The sequence below is a fragment of the Chinchilla lanigera genome, unplaced genomic scaffold (assembly GCF_000276665.1).
Source record: "Chinchilla lanigera isolate Chin_1 unplaced genomic scaffold, ChiLan1.0 scaffold00117, whole genome shotgun sequence".
NCBI lineage: Eukaryota > Metazoa > Chordata > Mammalia > Rodentia > Chinchillidae > Chinchilla > Chinchilla lanigera.
In genome coordinates, this window is record NW_004955518.1 from 4386513 (window position 1) to 4406382 (window position 19870).

Sequence of the window (19870 nt, forward strand, 5' to 3'; positions counted from 1 at the left end):
ATGGTTCACAGATCTCAATATTAAACCAGAAACACTAAATGTAGTAGAAGAGAAAGTGGGTAAAAACCTTGAAGACATAGGAGTAGGCAGAGAGTTCATGAACAAAAACCAAATTGTACGTGAAACACTTGAAAGCATCAACAACTGGGATCTCATCCTACTGAAAAGTTTCTGCCCATCTGAAGAAATCACCAGCAGAGTGAAAAGAAAACCGACAAGCTTGGAAAAAAGTTTAGCTGACTGTCCCTCAGACAACGGACTTCTAACTAGAACATACAAAGAATTAAACAATAATCAGGCCCCCCAAATTCAAAGACCCAATCCAAAAATGGGCAGCTGAGATGGATGCACACTTCTCAGATAAGGAGATAAAAATGGCAAGTAAATATATGAGAAAATGTTCAACATCATTAGTCATTCGATAAATGCAAATTAAAACAATACTGAGATTCCACCTTACCCCCCTAGTAAGAATGGCTAGCATTAAGAAATCAACCAATAACACTGCTTGTGGGCATGCAGACTGGTGAAACCACTGTGGAAATCAGTTTGGATTTCATATCCAGTTTCTGGATATGGATTTGGAGATTCCTCCGAAAACTAGGTCTAGAGGTCCCATTCAACCCAGCTATGCCCCTGCTGGATATTTTCCCAGAAGATCTAAAAACATCATATCACAGCAATATATGTGCATCTGTGTTCATAGCAGCACAATTTGCAATTGCTAAATTGTGGAAGCAACCCAAATGTCCATCCACTGAGGATTGGATAAGAAAATTGTGGTACTTTTATAGAATGGAATATTACTTAGCTATAAAGAAAGATAAACTCGAGGCTTTTATAGGTAAATGGTCACAACTGGAGACCATACTCATAAGTGAAATAAATCAGACATACATGTGCAAGGACCACATTGTTTCACTAGTGTAAAACCTGAAAGAGTTAATTTAAACTAGGAGGTATGATAGAGATTGTAAAATGATAGGAAAAACACTCAGGGTAAAGGACAAGTGGGATGTGGGAAAAGAAAAGGGAAAGATGGAGAAATTTTGTATGTATTCATATACAGGACATTTAACATAGTTGTTCTACTGTCTTCTATTTCTTTGCTGAAAGAAACTGTCAGTGAGTCCTTGATTGATCAATATTGCATGTCTCTGTTTTCATGAGAAACCACTTTGAAGATATCAATATGTAATACAGCAATCATTGTTAATTTCCTACCACTTTGTTTGTAACTGTATTGTCTGTACTGTTCTTTTGCTGTTTTGTAAAAGGTTGTCTGTCTGTTAATGTTTTCCTCCTTTTCCTTTTAAAATAAAAAAAAACAAAAAGAACCTAAATGCATTCGTTGTTATAAATGTTCTTTTAAGAACATCGCTATGAAATTCCCATAGGTTTTAGTGCACTGTGTTTCTATTGCTGGTTGTCTCAAGATACTTTAAAATATTCTTGGTGGCCAGGGATATAGCTCAGCAGCACAGTGTTTTCCTGGCAAATGTGAGGTCCTGAGTTCAATTCCCGGTACCCAAAAACAAAACAAAACAAATAATAAAGTAAAATTTTTTCTTTGATTTTTTTCCTTTGATTGACCTGTTTGTTTTTCCAGCACATTTTTAATATCTACATCTTTCTGAATTTTCCAAAATTCCTCTTAGTATTTATTTCTAATTTCATACCATTCCAGAGTAAACTGACACTAGGTATGGTTTCAGATTTTTAAAATTTCTTGAGACTTATTTTTGGCCTCACATACGGCCTGTTTTGTAGGATGCTTCCTGCATGCTAGAGAAGAAAATCGGTATTCTGCTGCTTTTTGGCATTCTGTACATGTTTGTCAAGTCCATTTTGGTAATGTGTGCTTGAAGTCCAGTATTCTGTATTAATTTTATGTCAGGTTGATATATCCATTGTTGAAAATATTATATAGGAATCCCTTATTGTATTACCATCTGTTTCTCCATTCATGTTAATTAATTCTTTATGCATTTAGATGCTCCAGTGTTACATGGATATATATTTAAGAATGCATGTCCTTTTGGTGAATTGACCCCCTTATTTCCGCCCCACCCCGCCCGGTACCAGGGATTGAACTCACAACCTTGTGCTTGCCAGGCAGATGCTGTGCCGCTGAGCTAAATCCCCAGCCCCAACCCCCTTATTTTTAAGTAATAACCTTTTGTGTCCCTTGTGATGCCTGTTTATTTAAAGTCTGTTTGATCAGGTATAAGTATAGCCACCCATGTTCTACTAGGTTACCACTGCGTAGAATATGTTTTCCATCTCCTCACTTTCAGCCTATGTCTTTCTGTCATAGTCAAAAAGCCTGGACTTCTAGTCTCCTCCAAAATATGTTTTATTGTACAATTTATATCTTTTTATATTGTGTATACCTTAGAAACTTATTTAGGCTTTATTTATTTTTCATTTTTCACTTTCATACTGGAAATATGTATGTTTACACTTTACATTATGATATTGTAATATTCTGGATTTGATTCTCGATTTACATCTACTAGTGATTTTTTTGTACTTATGTACTTTTTTTTCTTTTTGATGAACAACTTTAAACATTTAACGTAATACAGGTCTGCTAGTAACAAATTCCCTTAGGCTTTGCTTGTTTGAGGGAACTATTTCTCTTTTATTTATGAAGGGCATCTTTACTGGGTATAGTATTTATGTCTGGCAGTGTTTTTCTTTCACCACTTATCATCCCTCTCTTTGAGGTTTATGCTTAGAAATTCAGTAGTAGTCCAGTGGATATACTTTTCTAAGTGATTTGATGCTAAAATTCTATCTTTGATAACTAAGTCTAATATGTCTCAAAGAGAAACTCTTCAGTTGAACGTATCAGTGCATCTTGGAGCTTCGTGGATTTGAACATCTACTTTCAAGACTTGATTTCCCCTTCTTTCTTTTCTCTGTTCCCTCACCCCAGTTGCTCTTTGCTTTTGAGCATTTTCTTTTTGTCTCACAATGTCCATCATATCTCCTAGTTTTTATTCACTCTTTCAGATTCTTACACTAGTGAGACAATATGTTGCTTATGTATGTACAGGATAGCTAACATAGTTGTACTACTGACTTCTATTGCTTTACTGAAAGGAACAGTTAATGATTTTTTATTTGATCAATCTTGTGTGTCTCTATTTGTTTTCCTGAGAAACCACTTTGAAGATATCGATACGTAATATACCAACCATTGTTAATTTCCTACCACTTTGTCTGTAACTCTGCATTGTTTGTATTGCTCTTATGCTATTTTGTAAATGGATGTCTACTTGTTAATGTTTTCCTTCTTTTATTTTTAAAATAAATTAAAAAAAAGATGAGACATTTTCAGCAATTATTTTATTAAATAAGTTTTCTGTCCCTTTCTGTCCCCTTTGAAACTCCTATACAGTGTTTGCTTAATGTTGTTCTCTAAGAACTGTATTTTCTTCACTTTTATTTTCGTTTTGCCCTCCTCTTATTTATTCAAAGTAATTTCAAAGTCCTGTCTCCAAGTTCACAGATTTCCTGCTTTCTCTAGTCTTTCATTGAAGTTTTGTATGTATATTCCATTTCATAGAAAAATCAGCTGTAACATTTCTGCTTGGTTCTTTTTTGTGATGTCCATCTCTCTGTTGAATTTCTTACTCAGATCGTGACTTGTTTTGCCCAGTTTCATTGTCTGTATTTTCTTGTATCTCACTGAGTTTCCTTAACATTTATTTTTGGGCAGTTTGTAAATACCCATTTCTTTGGGGTCGGTTAGTGCACAGTTATTATATTCCTTTGGTGATATCATGCTTCCTTGCTCTTTCATATTTGTATTCCTGCATTGTTTTTGGTGTATTTGTTAGAGCAGTCAAACTTCTAGTCTCCTCCAAAGGATGTTTTATTGTATAATTTATATCTTTTTATATTGTGTATACCTTAGAAACTTATTTAAGCTTTATTTATTTTTCATTTTTCACTTTCATACTGGAAATATGTATGTTTATACTTTACATTATGACATTGTAATATTCTGGATTTGATTCTTGATTTACATCTACTAGTGATTTTTTGTACTTATGTACATATTTTGTTTCTTTTTGATGCACAACTTTAAGCATTTCATGTAATACAGGACTACTAGTAACAAATTCCCTTAGGCTTTGCTTGTTTGAGGGAACTATTTCTCTTTCACCTGTAGATGGGCATGAAGTTGTTGGTTAGGGTAGGGTTTAGTGGTTCTGGGTGGGTGCAATGATGTAATCTCCATGCAGCTTCTCCAGTTGTGATCATATCAGTGATGACTATGGTACCTCAGTGGTCTAGGCTACTAGAGACTGTGGCAGTAACAGTGGTAGCATAGGGAATTAGAGGTGTCATTGGCAAGGGCTTTTGAGATTCTCTTGTCTTTGTCTTTTCCACAGTGGAAAATCTTAGGTAAGAGACTCTCTCTTGGTGTCAGATCTGTCATGGTCCCAGGCAGTAGCTGTGGCACTGGGACCCACGGCATTAGTGTTGTGGAGCCAGGGTCCTGGGCTCAGGGTCTTGTGAACTGCTGTAGCACTGGAACTCAAAGCATTGGTCTATTCTCAAAGGCATGAGTAGATACCTTTCTCCCACAAAGTAGTGGTCTGCTTTTCTGAGTCACACCCCAGCAACTCAGATCTAGGAGGCATGATGTAGCTGTGGCTTTGATGACGTGGGAAAGGGCACAGCACTGTCATGTCTCTGAGGAAGATGGGGTACTCAGGAGGGTATACATTTAATTAGGGACCTAGAACCAGTAGAACACGTTGGCATCTTGTGTAGGTCTTTGCAGATAAGGTACAAGGAGAGATGACCATAGGCCTTGAAGTAGTGGGACTAGCAGTAGACTTGGTGTGGTATGCCCAGGTACAGCAGTAGCAAGGACCCAGGAATGGCAAGCATGGCTGTAACCTGAGCCCTGGTAGATGAGGAGTAATGCAGTGGGACTGTATCCCACGAGCAAGGGTTTATTCCAGTTCCAGAAAGGTAGGATGCTGTGGATATTCAACCTGGAGAGTGGGGTGTCACAGCTCACCCCAGGTTCTGATTCCTGCAGTGTAAGGTACTGCTGCATCAGCTCACCCTTAGAAAACAGGACTGCATAGGTCAGAGGAAGCACTGGTTCCCCAGGTGCTGGGAATCTGCGTCAGCTATTGCCCTAGGGGGCTCAACTGCTCTGATGTTCCAGAAGGCTCAGGGAGCAAGGCCCCTTGTTGGCCTGGTGCTAAGTGGGTGAGACTGCTTTGGTCGTTAAGGCTTTGGTTCCCTGGGGTGGGGTGCCATTTCAAGTTGGGTTCTGAGGGGCAGTATGGACCCAGTGATTGGGATGGAGCATGGTATGGCACCAAGGTAGCTTATCCTGCAAAGTTAGGGTCCAGCGGTATGTAAGTTTATGAATGGTAGGCTCCTGGGTGGAATTGTAGCTCCAGCAAAGCCATCCGAGTGTGGAGGAATGCAGTGACTACTTGTTCTTAAAGCAAAAGGTAGTAAAGCAGGGGCTCTGGTTCCATATTGGTACAGTGCAATAACAGCTTGAGCCAGAGGTGGGTTGCGGTAGGCATTGGTTAATTTTTTCTGTGGGGTTAGTACAGCAAGTGGACTCTTGGGAGTACCCTCAGCTGCTTTTCTTTAGTTATTTTGGTTGAAACGTAGTTGTTTATTTGTGGTTTGGGACTTTTTTTGTTGAGGGGAATAGCACTACGAACCTCTGGTTGACTGTCTTACTGATGTTTCTTGGCAGTTATCCTGTGTGTTATTTAGAAGTTTATTATTTAGTCTCTAAATGTTTGGAGATTTTCTAAAGACATTTCTCTTTATTAACTTCCAATAATTGTGGTCAGAGAACATACTTTTTATGACTTGAATCCTTATAAATATATCTATTTTTTTTAAAATGACTCTTCTGTATATTTATTTACCATACAAGAAAACATTATATCCTATTTTGTGGTGATTTTTAAAAAGCAACACATTATGGAAATTTGTTCATATAAAGCATTTTCTTTTTGTTGATTGTTATTTGTTTTTTTTTTTTTTGGTTTTTCTCCGGTACCAGGAACAGAACTCACGACCTTGCGCTTGCCAAGCAGGCGCTTTGCCGCTGAGCTAAATCCCCAGCCCCCTGTTACTTGTTTTTTTGAGACAGGGTCACACTGTCTAGTTCCATGTGGCTTTGAACTCACTGTGTAGCCCAGGCTGGCCTTGAACTCACAGCAATCCTTCTTCCTCAGCCTCTTGAGTGCTGGGGTTACAGCCATGTACCACCATGGTGGCATTTTCTAAAACTTGATTTAAGCAAAGTAGCTTTCCTGGGTAGAATTAATATATGTGCTTTACAAATAAAAATAATATAGAAGATACATACTGAGAAATCATACTTTCATCCTGTTGTCATCTATATTATTTCTCATATTATTTGTTTCAGGGATATCTTTTCTGCATTTCTTTATGCAAACACAAGCAAATATGCAGATTCTTACACAAAATATGTACAGTGTGGCACTTGTTGCATATGGATGTGACATATTATTTAATTTATATTGGTAAGCTTTTCCAAATTGAAGAGAACTGAATGCTTTCTCTGTGGTGAGTACTGTGGTGGCCAGTGTTCCAGTTTTCATTTAGTGTTGGCTACAGCTATATTGGATGAATGGTCATCAGCCTGCTTCATGGGTGAGTGGCTTTATGTAAACTGAAGTTTCATGTATGGATTGTTCTCTGTGTTCATGAACTCTATTGTACTCCTCATAGTGTTCATGGTGCTGTGCACATAGTAGATCCTCAATAAATGTAGCTGTGTGGTTTTTTTTTTTTGTTTGTTTGTTTTCCCGTACCGGGAATCGAACTCATGACCTTGTGCTTGCCAGGCAGGCATTGTGCCACTGAGCTAAATCTCCAGCCCCCAAATATAGCTGTGTGGATGATTTCAATTCTTAGTTGTTCATCCGTGTTATGGTTTAGATTTAAAATGTCCCCCAGACATTGCAGGTCTTCACAGGTAGGGCTTTAGACAGTAAGTGGATCGTGAGATGCTGTACTCATTTGTGGACGCATCCATGGATGAGTTCATGGCTGACAGTGCTGTGGGAAGGTGAGGCCTCGGTGGAGCTGGTCAGTGGGGGTGTGACCTTTTGTGCCCGGCTCCTCCCTTCCCTTCTGCTCCCTGGCTGTCATGGGATGAGCAGCTTTCCTCTGCCCTGCCCTTTCACCATGTTTCTGCCTTGGAGCCTGCTGACCATGTGTGGTTTGAAACCGTGAGCCAAAACAAACCTCTCCACCTTTAAATTGTGAGTATTGGGTATTTTTCCCAGTAACAGGGAAGTAACGTAAGACAGCCCATGTTGTAAGCAATGAGGACTGTGTTCTAAACACAATGTATTGTGTCACATGACCCCTTCGTTCTCGAAGTGATGTGTGCTGCATTCCCTTACAGAGTGGGGCATGTAGGCAACAAATTAGTAGAAGAGTACACAGTTACCACAAAGAGGTTAGTTGTGCTTCTGTTGATATCTTGCAGTGCAATGTGGTAGAAAGACGAAATTCAGAGAAGTGGGCTAGGCCTGGGATCCTGTCTCTCTGAGCAGTTTGGTGGCGTGATTATGTTGAATAAAATTAAGTGACATAGAAAAGTACCCAGCACAGGCTGTATTTCTTAGGATACAGTAAATACTAGGTTCTTTTTTCCATTATTACTTCATAATAGTCTGTAGGCCCAGCTGGTAATTTGAGTATAAACCCAGGAGGCCAGTCATATACACCTAGGCTGTAATGTAAATCCCTACTGTCCAGGGTGCACATCAAAGAGAGGACTGTGTCAGTAAGGGTGGGTCCTTCTACCTAGTACCTTGTTCTCATTGTCTGAGGGTCTGGACCTCACGTGACAATCCTCATCATAACCTCACTTGACAAGTATTATTACCTCTTTTTTGAAAATAAGGAAATTTAGATCCAGAAGGGTCAAAATAAGGACATTGATAAGATCAGGATGGAAACGGTTCTTTCTTTGCTTTGTATTATATTACCTCTTGGGTCACTAAGAAAACATCACTAGTTTTGAAGCATTTACTATAAGGGAATTTGAACTATGCTTAGTTTTCTGAAATTTTACTTTAATCTTTACATATATGACAAATTAGAATTTGTAAAGAGAGAAAGTTATAATTTGGGTTACTCTAATAAAGTTATTTGAGATCCTCTGAATATGATTGCAAATAGCAGTAAATTAATTCTTCTGAAAGCAGACACTGGCTTGGAATTTAGGCCAATATGAAACAGATATTTTGTTTTTACATAGAAAAGGAATTCATAGGATATAGGATGAAGCTCTTTGGCATTATTTTGACATCACTTTTGAACTCCTGGAAGGTAGCATCTTAGGCTTGAAAACAAAGTTGGGATTTCTCTCATGTACTGAGTCGTGTTTATATTAGGTTATGCATGGCAGTTTGGTACTTTGTTTTTCAGATGTTCGTAATGTACAGTCTTAAGTCTTGTTTCTATTTTTGGCATGCTTTTAAGTATGACTCACATTTTCTTGAGGCCATCCTAAAAATACCGCAGGTTTCAAGCCTTAATGTAAAATACAGCATAGATATCACGTAGCACTGTGTAATGTTTTCTTTTAGTAGTTTAATGCAATTCCCTACAAATTAAATATGGAGGTGATTTTTAAACAGAATACACTATAATTAAATATGAATACAGAATATAGGAGTTCTGTGAGGAAGTAGGTCTTCCGATCACACACTATACATAACAAAACGACTTTGGAATTCTGATAGAAAAATAAAACTGATGATCAAAAGAGAAAGTCTGCTCAATTTGATATAGCTGTATGGGGTCTGCACTTATGGGGAAAATCTTGCACTTGAAGGTAGATGCCTGTCGAAAAGCTTTGGAGGGGGCTGAGAATGACTGGAATATAATAAATACACAGCACTTAAAATTACTGGACCCTGTTCTAGGTGTTTAATTTCCACAGCAACTCTATAAGTATGATTATTATATCCACCATACAGATGAGGAAACAGCACAGAGTTTAAATAACTTAGTTAAAGTGACACAGCTAGTAAATATCAGAGGTGGGAGTTGAATTCAGACAGTGTGTTTTTAGCGTGTGTCCCTGGACACTTGGTCTGCTGCCTTCCACAGTAATAGAGATGTAAATGTGATGAAGTATAAAAAATCATTTTTATTTTCACCTGTTACAGGATGGGAATGCAGTACATTATGAAAATGATAGTACCATTATTGAAGGAAGTTAAAATTAGGGATAGGATGTGGTCTTCATGAAGCTATACCACAGACAACGTGGTCATCCCTGAGATTCAGCAGCTGCACAGAATTGAGGTGTAGTGATGGTGACAGCCTTAGAGACCCTCATATCTTCAGCAGGCTGATTAGAAAGGAAGAAACTTTTGTTACTGACCTTCCTCCCTAAGAATTTCATCTTGCAGAAGGAAGGGGAAACTGAGAGGAATGCTTTCTCTGGGCTTAATTATGGCTAATGAAAAATAACTTCTTTGTAGTGTGAAAGCAACAGAGGCCTTGAGGAGAAAACATGTCTACATAGGCTTTCTCAACTAGGGTACCACTGACCTGCTGGGCAGGGTAGGAATGTCTTAGACATATTTAACACCAGTATTTATCATAGTGTACCAGATTATCTCTCAGATCCCCACAGCTTTGCAACAACCAAAAGTATCCCCATTTCCAAATGCCTCTGGCAGGCATAGGTAAGAGCTACAGCATCACTGGTAACAGTGTAGAGTGGTAAGACTAAAGGAAGGGATTGTCGAAAATCGTCAGCTCTTTCTGAGGCCAGTGGTTCACAAAACAAGTGAGTATCGTGATGAAGTGGAGATCACTCCCATTTGCATTCACAGGATTATATAGAAATCCCAGGGCTCCGACTTTAACTAACTCCATGCTTTTTTTCTTGGCATTGATAATAGTACTATAATTCTATTGTGAAACAATAAAAGTGGACCAGTTAATCAGAGTTAGACAGTCATTCTCTCTTTCTCTCCCTCTCTGTATATGTATAGTATAGTCTTTAGGAACAGAAATGTGTGTGTATGTACACATATATTTTAGGACATACAGTCTGCATTGCTTTGAGATCTGTATTATTAGTAACAGTTCAGTTTGCATTTCATTTTCTTTTTTCTTCAAAGTTTCAGAACCTCTGGCTCAATCTGTGGTTCAGCATCTGAGATGGATAATGCAGAAGGATCTTTTGGGGCAAGATATTTTTCTAATAGGACCTCCTGGGCCTCTACGACGCTCCATTGCTATGCAGTACTTGGTGAGCAATCAATTCTTGTCAATTCCTGAGGGTCTTGACTTTGATAAGCTATGTAATAACATGAAGTTTCAAAATTTATGACAATATCAAAATTATTCACTACTTGAAATAAATGCTAACATCAAAGGTGATTTGTTTATAAAGGGTTTAGGCAAAAGTTTTTTGGGAAGCAAGATGTACATTTGCCTTTCATAGCTTTTGCTGAGTTTTATTATCACTAGAAAGTTCTTTACTTCCAGTGGAAAAGAAATATATTCAGGAAATGAGTGGTGGCTAGAATCAGCAAGCTTGAAATTACAAAACAAAACTTAGTTTGATACGACTGAGTGAACTTTCCTCAGGCCTACATTTTAAAAAAGCAAATAATTTCCTTATCTCTGAGGCCAATAGTCTTTTAGAGAGCTTGTAGTTTATAAGCATTTGTTTAATATTGAATGCTCTGACTTTTTTTTCTTTAAATAGAGGAGAAAAGAAATTAAGTAAGGTTAAATAACTCACTCAGTCTTTACCTAGCTAGTAAATGACGGCAGTAAACCTTAAATCTCATGTTGTTTCCTTTTCCTGATACGTTAATTTCTTAAAATGCTAGCAGTTTTTTGAGAACTGTTGTTAAGTAAGTTGAAATGCTCACAACACAACCTATATCAGAAAGTTTACAGGACTTTTGTACTGTTTTTAGGCATCAGTAGCCATTAAGTGACTCAAGAAAGAACACCATCAGATGAAGTGGTGTTCTGAAGAAATTTCTTAGTACGAGGAGAAAACTCTTGTTAAAACTTCTTGTGCTATTTGGTTTTAAAGGATTGGTTTCTATGCTATTAGAATCTACTTAAAAAAAGAAATGTACTTTATATGCTCTCTGTCAGTGGCAAATTTACTTTGGTGCTTTAAAAAGCTTATAGGGCAGGAATGATAAAAATATAATAGACAAATCAGAACCTAGTTCCTACTAGTCATACCTTTTTATCTTTCATTTATCTCTAGAACTAGTCTGTGAGTTATAACACGCCATTGTAGCATCTTCACTTGTAACGCAAAAGACAAAACTATTTTGTCTGCAAATGGGGACTCAGCTACTGAGAACCTGAGGGCTAGAACATCTTTAAGTTTTAGTTGTGTGCTTTCTGTCCTGTTTATTTTGAAGACCCCACTATCTTACTGAGACTTTGTTTCTGGCAAGACTTTGAAGCTTGTTAAAATTGTGGAAAGAGAGGGGCTAGGAGATTATACAGGGCTTGATAGTTCAAAACACAAGTGTATAAATGTGAAGCCTAGGCTTCCTCAATATCAAAAAGAAGATGAAGGAGAAGAAGGAGAAAAGGAAGAGGAAGAAGAAGAGCTGGGAATGTAGCTCCTTGCATTTAACCCTCACCACCACCAAACAAAATGAAACAACAGAAATTTGGGAACAAGCTACTGCAGCAAAGAGAAATTAAACTAAAAAGAAATCCTGTAATAGTTATTGTTATTTGACATGTAACTCATGTAAAAAGAGTTTTATAAATTATTCAAAAACAAATAAAAAACAACAGATCACTGCCACCTCCTCCTGGTTCTGTATGCAAGTTTGCTTGTTCCTCTTTTATGAGCCGCAGCCAAGATCCTGAAACTAGAGTCCAAGGGCGCTATCAAGACTGGTAACACTGTCCTCAGTGCTGGCGGCACAAGCCATTACTGTGGCGCAGTGTGACAGTAAGAGGCTTTGTCAGCCATTGTGAATGACAGGGTATTCAGTGAGGGAGATCACAGCCAGCCAACCAAAGACACAGGTGTGAAGGTGCTAGTGATGTGTGCTCTTCTCCAGAATTGGCTCTCACAAACAATTCATTATATTTAGCAAAGCATCAATACTACCACATTCTCATCAGTATGCTGTATGTATTTTCTATTTAAAAAATTTTCAGCCGGGCATGGTGGTGCATGCCTGTAATCCCAGCACTTGGGAGGCTGAGGCAGGAGAATCATTTTGAGTTTGAGACCAGCCTGGGCTACAGAGTGAACTCAAGGCCAGCCTGAACTGCATAGTGACAGCAGTAAACCTTTGAGATATGTACCTTTTGATTAATATTCACCTTACTGCGTTTTTCTCAAAGTTGAGATTCAAAAAGACCAGAAAAAAATAAAAATTTCCTCCTTTTTGTACATAAATAAACTGATGGCAACATGGGAACAAGTATATTGAAAAACACTGATAATAATAAAGTATTTCTTATCAAGATAGAGTAGAGGTAAGATGCAGGACAAAACTTGTGTGTGAAATTTTCCTGTTAGCCTACACAACTTTTTTCTTGTATATTTCAATAAATGGTTTTCCCTGTTCAATAAAGTCTTATATGTCATATTTGATTGGAGAATAGCACGGTTAACATCATAAAATCAAAGATAATGTTAAAAAATTTTTTTCACATAGCTGTTACATGTAGGACAAAGTGACTTTAAGAATGGATAAATTGTTTTGAAAGAAATAGATTCTGGATGTTTTTCCTTCAAATCACATAATTTTCATGTGTGCATGAAGTAACATTGTTTTCCCCTCTGCATCTTCATTTTTCTCCCCCCTCGTCTTTTCCTCCACCTGGTCTCTTTCTCTTTTTCCTTCTCCTTCAGCCATACACATGTATCTCTCTTCTCCTGACCTGACTGTTGGCATTGGCTTTATGTCTACATCTGGTAAGGTACCTAACATACTGTAAACATTTGGTCAATACAGTCAGCGGTATAAGTTGATTTACACTGCCTTTAGTAAAAACAATAAACATTACTTACAGAAATTATTATAGTTTGTATGAACTCCAAGTAGAAATACTGCCAAATTATTAGTTATAATATTTGAAAAATAATTCAGTGGGAGAAATTAAGATTTGTAAGATTTAATTTTTGTTGGTTTTGCTTCAGTGGTAGGATTGAGTGGAGTACAAATAGAGCAGGAGATATGTACCTTTTGATTAATATTCACCTTACTGCGTTTTTCTCAAAGTTGAGATTCAAAAAGATTTAATCTGGAATTATATTTCAGGTGCTGATCTCGAGGACAGTGGCATTGCCATGTAATTTGCTGCAAGTTATATGCTGGTATTTTGATTTTAGTTTTGAAATAATTTGTCTCTGCTTTACAGGAACTGACCAAACGGGAGGTTGAATATATTGCTCTGTCTAGGGACACCACTGAAACTGATCTCAAACAGCGACGAGAGATCCGTTCAGGAACGGCTTTTTACATTGATCAGGTGAGTTTTTAGTCACACTCTAGCCTGTGCTGTGTATGTCAGGGTTATGCAAAATTGATTTTTAAAGTAGAAATAGAGCAGCTCATTAATGGTGAAGGGTGCTCTCTTCTAGACAGATTTAATTTAGATTTTTGGTTCCCCTGTTCTTGGAAATGTCTTCTTGGTGTAGTACTAAAAGGAGAAATGCCAGATAAAATTAATGGTTCCAGAATGTCAGTCAAAGATCAATACTGCATGCCTTTTTTTTTTTTTTTTGTAATATTAGGGATTAAACATCCTGGGCCTTCATGCTGACCTACATCACAGCCCCTTTTGGGATTTTATAAATTTTGAGACAGGGTCTCATGAAGTTGCTGAATTGCCCAGCCTGTGCTTGAACTGTATATTGACCCTCCTGTGTCAGCCTTTTAGAGTGCTGGGGTTACAGGCATAATCCCCTCTTACCCAGCTCAATATGTTGTTTTCTTAGTTTTCATTTGCTTCTTACTTGCAAATTTGATTTTCTAAAAAACTGAATTAAAGGTGTTTTAATATAGGAAATTCTGTGGCATATTCATCATTCTCAGTCTAATGGTCCATTAAGTAAAGGTGGGTTAAAGGGAATAAAATTAACTACCTACTGGAAGGAACTAGCTTTTTTTTGTGAGATGCAGATTACCAACTAAAATAACATTTTATAAATATGATAATGAAATATACATTTTGTCATATACATTGATTAAAATGTTAAGAATTTTTCTTAGGAATAACTCAGAAAATAAGATTCAGACTATAAAAAATAAATTTATAGGAAAAACTCAAATATCCAATAAAGTTATAGAAAGGTGATTGACTTTCTGGTTTATAAAAATAAAAATTAAAACTCCAGTGAGCTGCAGTTTTTCTTTTACCTCTGAAATTAGTAAAGATTAAAGGATTTGCTAATGTCCTGTATTGATGAGGAGGACAGGATGAGGAACCAGTGTTGCTGTTGATGGCAACAGAAGTTGATGCAGTTTTTTTTTGTCTTTTTGAGACAGGGTCTCACTCTGCGGTTCAGGCTGGCCTTGAGCTCAGTTTGTAGCCCAGGCTGGCCTCGAACTCAAATGATCCTGCTGCCTCAGCATCCCAAGTGCTGGGATTATAGGCATGCACCACCAAATAAAAGAAATTATATACAGGTTTGCACCCAAATTATGTTTTTAGCAATTTCTCTTTTAAATGTACTCACAAAAATCAGGCAATATTATATGATGGATGTTTATGGTTGTGGTATTTGAAATCATATAAAACTATACCTGAAAACAGTAGTGATACATGTTTAAAAGACTAATGAATTAAATAACAGTAAGCAGAGTACTCTGTAGCCATTAAAAAGAATGACTATACTAACAGGAAAAAAGTTCAGCATACAATATGTGAGGAAAAAAGTTTTTAAGACAGTAGATACACTATGACTGCATTTGTGACAGAGGAAAAGAAATGCATATATGTTTGTATTAATCTTGAAAGTTTCCAGAAGGATACACAAGAAGCAGTTAACAGAGCATAGAAAAAGTATGTTACACCATGCATCTGGGGAATCTGTGATATGGAGGAGGGGTTTTCATGGCTCTTTAAAGTTGAAGCTTTACCATGATCATAGTCTTATTTATAATTAAAGTGTACACTTATTAAAAAACACACTTGAGTAGGTTTTTGGGGAATGGAATATTCATATGGTCTTAAGAATTATTTATCAATTACAAAAGAAAAATTATACTTACAATCTCTCCATTGATGGTGGTCATACTCAACATCATCTAGTGGGAAAACCTGAGGAGTCCAGACTTCCCACACTTAAACAGTAGTTCCTTTGTGAACAAAGCACAGAAATATATTTTAAAAGAATCTTATTTAGGAACTGTTGCTGGTCTTTTACATTATCTATAAATGTAATCCTAGTAAATGTAATAGATAACAGCTATTGCTGGTAATTTGCTATAGTGGATTTTTATGTTTATTATTTTAAAGATAGCCTAACTTTGGTTTTTAGAAATTGAATTGTTTTAGGTAACTAAATTACCTAAATGAATAATTTTTATAAAAAATTATATACCATGTATATAAACTTTAAAGGTTTTTCATTTAATACCTAGAAGTTTTATCAGGAGCATCTGTAACATTGGGAAGATGTTGTTGGTCATTTTTAACTTTTCACTATTATACATAATATTTGATGAATATCATTGTACTTATGTCTTGTTATCTCTGATGAATTTTTTGATTTGAGGCCTGGAAGTATTATTACTATTCAAAAAATCTAGGCATTTTAGTGTCTTGGTATTTACTGCTTTTCACTGGAGCGATAAGAGTGATTGTCTTAGGTATTCTTGTCAATATTGAGTACGTCTATATACTTTACCAAATTGATAGGTTTTAATTTATACTGAGAATGATTAAACAGGCTGTGTCCTTTTTTTATTCATTGGCTATTGCTTCTGTATGATGTCAGGAGGTGGAATAATGTGGAAAGGGAGAGATGTACCAATGAAAGAAGATGTTGACATTTACACTATTCTTGATTTTGTAAATCTAATTTACTTGCTATTATTTGTGGCATTCTTTGCTTATAAATTGCTTACTTCTTTTGCTTATTCTTTTTTTTTTTTGGTTTTTTTTTCTAGTACCAGGAATCGAACTCATGACCTTGTGCTTGCCAGGCAGGTGCTGTGCCACTGAGCTAAATCCCCAGCCCCTGCTTATCCTTTAGTTTATAAATTAAACTTTTAAAAAATTAGTTATAGAATGCAAGTATGAAAAATTTTTTTGTTGTTGTTGTTTTTTCCGGTATCAGGAATTGAACTCATGACCTTGTGCTTGCCAGGCAGGCGCTGTGCTGCTGAGCTAAATCCCCAGCCCCTGAAAGTATGAAAATTTATTTGTGTTATTTTGATACCCATGGGAAAGAAGGCAGACTAACCAAGATATTTTGCTGTAACGTTAATTGTTATTTGCCGTAGAAGATAAAGTAACCTGAAAAAAATTCTAAATCACTAAAATTTAGAGTCAGTTACTGTATTTTTTTCTGAACTTGTTGACATTGTCATTAATTCTGCTTACTGTCATGTGACTCAAAAAAACTAAGAATGACAGCTTACAAAGCAATATAAAAGACAAAAATTTGTACAATTGCCAGTGCAATTGCTTTGTAAAAAATACTTGTATACTACAGTATTCAAGTGTAAGTCAAGTTAAACTACAAGTAAATTATATTTATGTTTTGTGCCTGGTAGAGAAAAGATACTCTGTACACCCAATATAATTTGGGCAATAGGATGCCAGAATGGATAAGTTTGAATGAATTTCTTTAACTTTATTTTTGGCACCGGGAATTGAACTCAGGACCTTGCAATTGCCAGGCAGGCATTTGTACCCTGAACTATATCCCTGGCCCCTAATTTTCTTGAACTCTTTCTAAGACAGGAACCTTTTTCAGATTGGAGTCTTACTGATTTTATATGTTAAAATACATATTTAATATGAAATACAGAATATGTACTAAAGAATTGTATAATGTTTTAATATATTCTCTTCTATTTTCAATTATTTTTGACTTATAATTAATAGAAATAATGCTCAAACTTTAAAAAAATCACTTAAATATCAATTGTCAAAGCAACTCTTAAATGATCGAATAACATAGCACTGTTAATCAGAAAATAAGAGCTTTATCTTGTCTAACTGCCTTTTGTTTTCATTAGCAAAAAGGAAAAGCATTTACTTGTAAACTCCATCTCATTTATGAATGCTGAAGCTACTTTCCATATGTTATTGGTGTTGAAATTTCAAAGTTGTATTTAGAGGTTCATTCATAAATGCATATTTGGAATTTGGTAAACATCTGTGTACCTGGACAAGGCTAGAGAACAGCTAAATTCTAATACATGTACCAGACCACTTGCACCTACATCATTATGTATCCTAATTAACACTTGGTAAGCTGAAGATTCTTACATTTATTCCGGCCTCTGTATTAGAGTGCAGGGCTTGGCTTTTATGTTCCTGCTGTACTCAGTCCAACCCTTACCTACTTCTACAGAGTTAACTGGCAGATTTATATAATTCATTTTAAAAATAAAGAATGGTAAAAAGGCAGCTTTTATTGGAGGGGCCCTGTATTGTGTGAAGTCCTTTATATCTGCATTTAACCCTCAACACTCTTCTAAGAATCTGATTCCCCCATTTTACAGTGGCAGTGGTAGTACAACCAATAAATCATAGGTGAGGTTTGAAATGGACACTGTACAATCCAAAGCTCAGTTTCCTTCTATGCTATTATGCTATTTCCAAAAAAGCAAGATGGTGATCATAGTGATCACGTTGATGACTACGGCAGTTCCCAGTGGCAGTGATGATACTATTCATAATAACATCAGCTAATTTTTTTAAAAAAGTATATTAGCTTGGTTTTATTTTCATTAAATGACAGCTATAACTGATTATCAATGCCATATAATTATATATTCACAGTATATTTGGGTCAGATATAAGCAAGGCAAAATGAATGTGATTTGTATTTGTAAAAATAGGCCCATTGGCTCGCTTCATTGAGTCTCAATTCTAATGAGAAGTCCAAGGTTCGTGCAAATGTAGATCATTATTTTTCCTTAGTGACCTTCCCGCTACAAACTGTTCTTAACAATGCTGGAGATCCCCTCACATTGCCACCTCCACTGGGAACACAGGTGAACTGCACCAGAAGGCCCAGAGAACAGCCAGTCCCCTCCCTGCTGCCTGAGGTGAACTGAGGCAGCACTACTGAGGTGAACTGCTCTGGAAGGCCCAGAGAGCAGAGGGAATGCCAGTGACACAGTAGGGTCCCAACTAGGGCACACAGGTTGGATAGGCAGACTAGTGGTGTGAAAAGTCCAAAGCAACAGTAACAATACAAGGCAACAGGTGATAAGTTAGGTGAACCAGCATTGCACTTAGGGACAAAGACACATGGAATAGAATCACATGGGCAGAGCCCCCCATTTTCTGTCTCTCTTTCTTTTTTGTTTTGCTTTTCTTTCTTTTTTTTCTTTTCTTTACTTTTTTTCTTTCTCTTTTCTAAATGGCTGGGGAGAATTCCAGCAATAGAAAACTAAACCGATCGCCCAAACGCAGAGACCAAATTCAGATAATCCCTTGTTTACTCCCTCATTCTTTATCTTCTGTCCTTTCCTCTAGTTTCCTAAAGTTTGCATGATCATCCTCCGTCCCCTATCCTTGCTTCTACTTTCTTTTCACTTAGCTTTCTTTTATCCACTGTTCTTCTTAATTCTCCCTTCCACAGGGTAAAACCACTGTACCAAGGGGAAATGCTTTGAATATAAATTCCTAATTTACAATTGGTTCTATGAATGTAGATTTTGCTCCTATGGCTTAAGACAAAAAAATTAATAGCTATCATAGTTTGTCAGTTTCTAAAGTGTGCTTGATACTATTGTTATTGCTAATTATACTACATTAGCTAGGATGTCATATCTTTTGTAATCAGTTGTTTCACCTTCTGTAACAATACTGGGAAGCCCCGGGGTAATAACCTCACCACAGCCCAGCACCAAGGAACTGGGGACAGCCAAACAGATACCAGCATCTCACTCTTAACTAATTGGGAAGGTAAGATCTTGGACAAAAAGTCAAGAACCTCCTACACACAGAAGACATTACTGAGGAACAGACTTCTCCTAGAAAGGACTTGATACTGGTGATATAGGTACCTACTACAAAAACTTACAAGGATCAAGTCCAGGAGACAATGTGATAGAAGAAAATGAAAGACAAAAACCTGAAATTTCTGAGGTGGTAGCAACCAAAGTAAAGAAACAAATCCATGAGGCTATCAAGGAAATCAGATAAAAAATAATCTCCCAGGTAAAAAAAGAAATGGCAACATTCATAAAGGAATTTCTCAGCAAATCTAGAGTAGAGATAGATTAAAATAATAGATGATGATAGGAAAAGGATAGAAACTGTGAATAATCAGCACAGGAAAGAAGTAGAATGCATGAAATGGATTCAAACAGATATCCCGGAAATTAGAAATTCCATTGAAAGCTGATAAAACTGCCTGAATGAAACTGAAGACACACTTTCAGACCTTGAAGATTGGATTGCGGCTAATGAGTGTGAAAGGAAAGATTTCTTAAAAATAACAAAAGATCAGGAAGTAATTCAACAGCTATAAGACAACACAAAGAAAAATAATATAAAAATAACTGGTATCAGTGAAAAAGCAGGAGCCAATACAAATGACATAAAAAACTATTTGCAGAAGTAATAGTGGAAAACTTCCCAAGCATGGGAAAACAATCTGACCTAC

The 19870-nt window shown here is 36.7% G+C and overlaps 1 protein-coding gene across 1 annotated transcript in view; it reads left to right on the forward strand.

The window, feature by feature from the left end:
- The window catches only part of Vwa8 (von Willebrand factor A domain containing 8), a gene marked incomplete at its 5' end in the record, with an annotated part of 371699 nt that overhangs the window by 34732 nt on the left and 317097 nt on the right, over positions 1-19870 (forward strand). The window contains 2 exon segments of the mRNA XM_013506956.1: positions 10185-10315; positions 13432-13542. Of these exon segments, the coding sequence (XP_013362410.1) occupies positions 10185-10315; positions 13432-13542 (242 nt within the window).